At 35.4% G+C, this 1,283-nt stretch overlaps 1 protein-coding gene across 1 annotated transcript in view; it reads left to right on the top strand.

The window, feature by feature from the left end:
- The window catches only part of LOC107837793 (transmembrane gamma-carboxyglutamic acid protein 4), a 21,814-nt gene extending 21,150 nt beyond the window's left edge, over positions 1–664 (top strand). Inside the window, exon 4 of the mRNA XM_016678239.1 lies at positions 611–664. Coding sequence (XP_016533725.1) covers positions 611–649 — 39 coding nt within the window. The 3' untranslated portion in view covers positions 650–664. The remainder of the gene's footprint in view (positions 1–610) is intronic.
- Positions 665–1,283: the final 619 nt, after the last annotated feature.

Raw genomic sequence — 1,283 nt, forward strand, 5'->3', positions numbered from 1 at the left:
TGAAGGGGGGTGAATAAGACTGTCATGACACTTTCATAAACATGACATAGCATCTGTCATAAACACGAATAAGTGTTTATTCGTGTTTATTCTGTAAAGTTTAAACAGAAATCATTACTGTTTAAATTTTACCTTTAATAACATAAAGTTACCTAATTTTTAAAGTGTAATCAGAAATACTTTTAGAACAAATTGATATCAGTAATGATTTCTTGGTTCATGTCAAGTTGTCATAACAACGACATTTTGAATAATGTCAACTTTGTATTAAAAGTGTCATAATTTACCGAATGACGCTTTATGACAACAGTCATAAATATTCATGAAGGCTTATTCATGTTCATGACAGGTGTTTATGACGGTGTCATGTCAGTCTTATTCACCCCCCTTAAAATAAAGTGATACCACACCTTGAAATGTGGAAGCCATGTTCACATTGATTCAATCCTCTAAAACCCCCAAAAACCCTGTAGAGGGACTAAAGACCACTGGAAAAAGGAAAGTGTGGCAGCTTGGAAAGTAAATATGAAAAATAAGTGAATGGAAAATGTTATAAAGAGAACACAATAAGAGGCCACTTTATTGACCGGTTGTTTTCTTCTTTTTTCAGAGAGAGTTTTGGAGTAAATATGAGAAGAAACCAGGTTAGAAAAATCTTCCTCTTCATTCTTTCATGCATAGCTTTAGGTTGAGCTCACCCAAAGTGAATTTAAGTGTGGGGGGGGTTAGAGGGAGAAGGGGATGGATATGTTTTTAGTGTACTGAAGGCAACAACACACTTCTGGAAGAGTTTACAATCTACAAGTTCAGTTTAATTCAGAATAAAACAGGTCCAGTTCACTTCATATACATTGATTATTGTGTACTGACACAATAATCAAAAAACTGATTTGATGTCATAACTTGAGAACTTCTGACAGGTTAACTGTAACCTGTCAGAAGTTCTCAAGTTATGACATCAAATCAGTTTTTTCCTCATTGTTTGGTGAGATTGCAATTACTATGTACACAGACTTCTGATTCTTAAATCTTCTTGCTAGGTTTTCTGGCTTTTAGCAAATAGAATTAATTTAGGCAATTCCCAATTGACCTAAAATAAGAGACATTTGGTCTAATTTAACTTCTGCCTATAAAAAAGTGTCTTTTTGTTCGGTGTATGTAAACTAGAGATGTGCCGATCAGGTTTTTTCCTCCCGATACCGATACCGATCACCCATGAAGGCTGATCACCGATACCGATCACCGATACCGATCACCGATACCGATCACCGATACCGATCACC

Source organism: Poecilia formosa, unplaced genomic scaffold (assembly GCF_000485575.1).
Source record: "Poecilia formosa unplaced genomic scaffold, Poecilia_formosa-5.1.2 Scaffold176, whole genome shotgun sequence".
Classification (NCBI taxonomy): Eukaryota; Metazoa; Chordata; class Actinopteri; order Cyprinodontiformes; family Poeciliidae; genus Poecilia; species Poecilia formosa.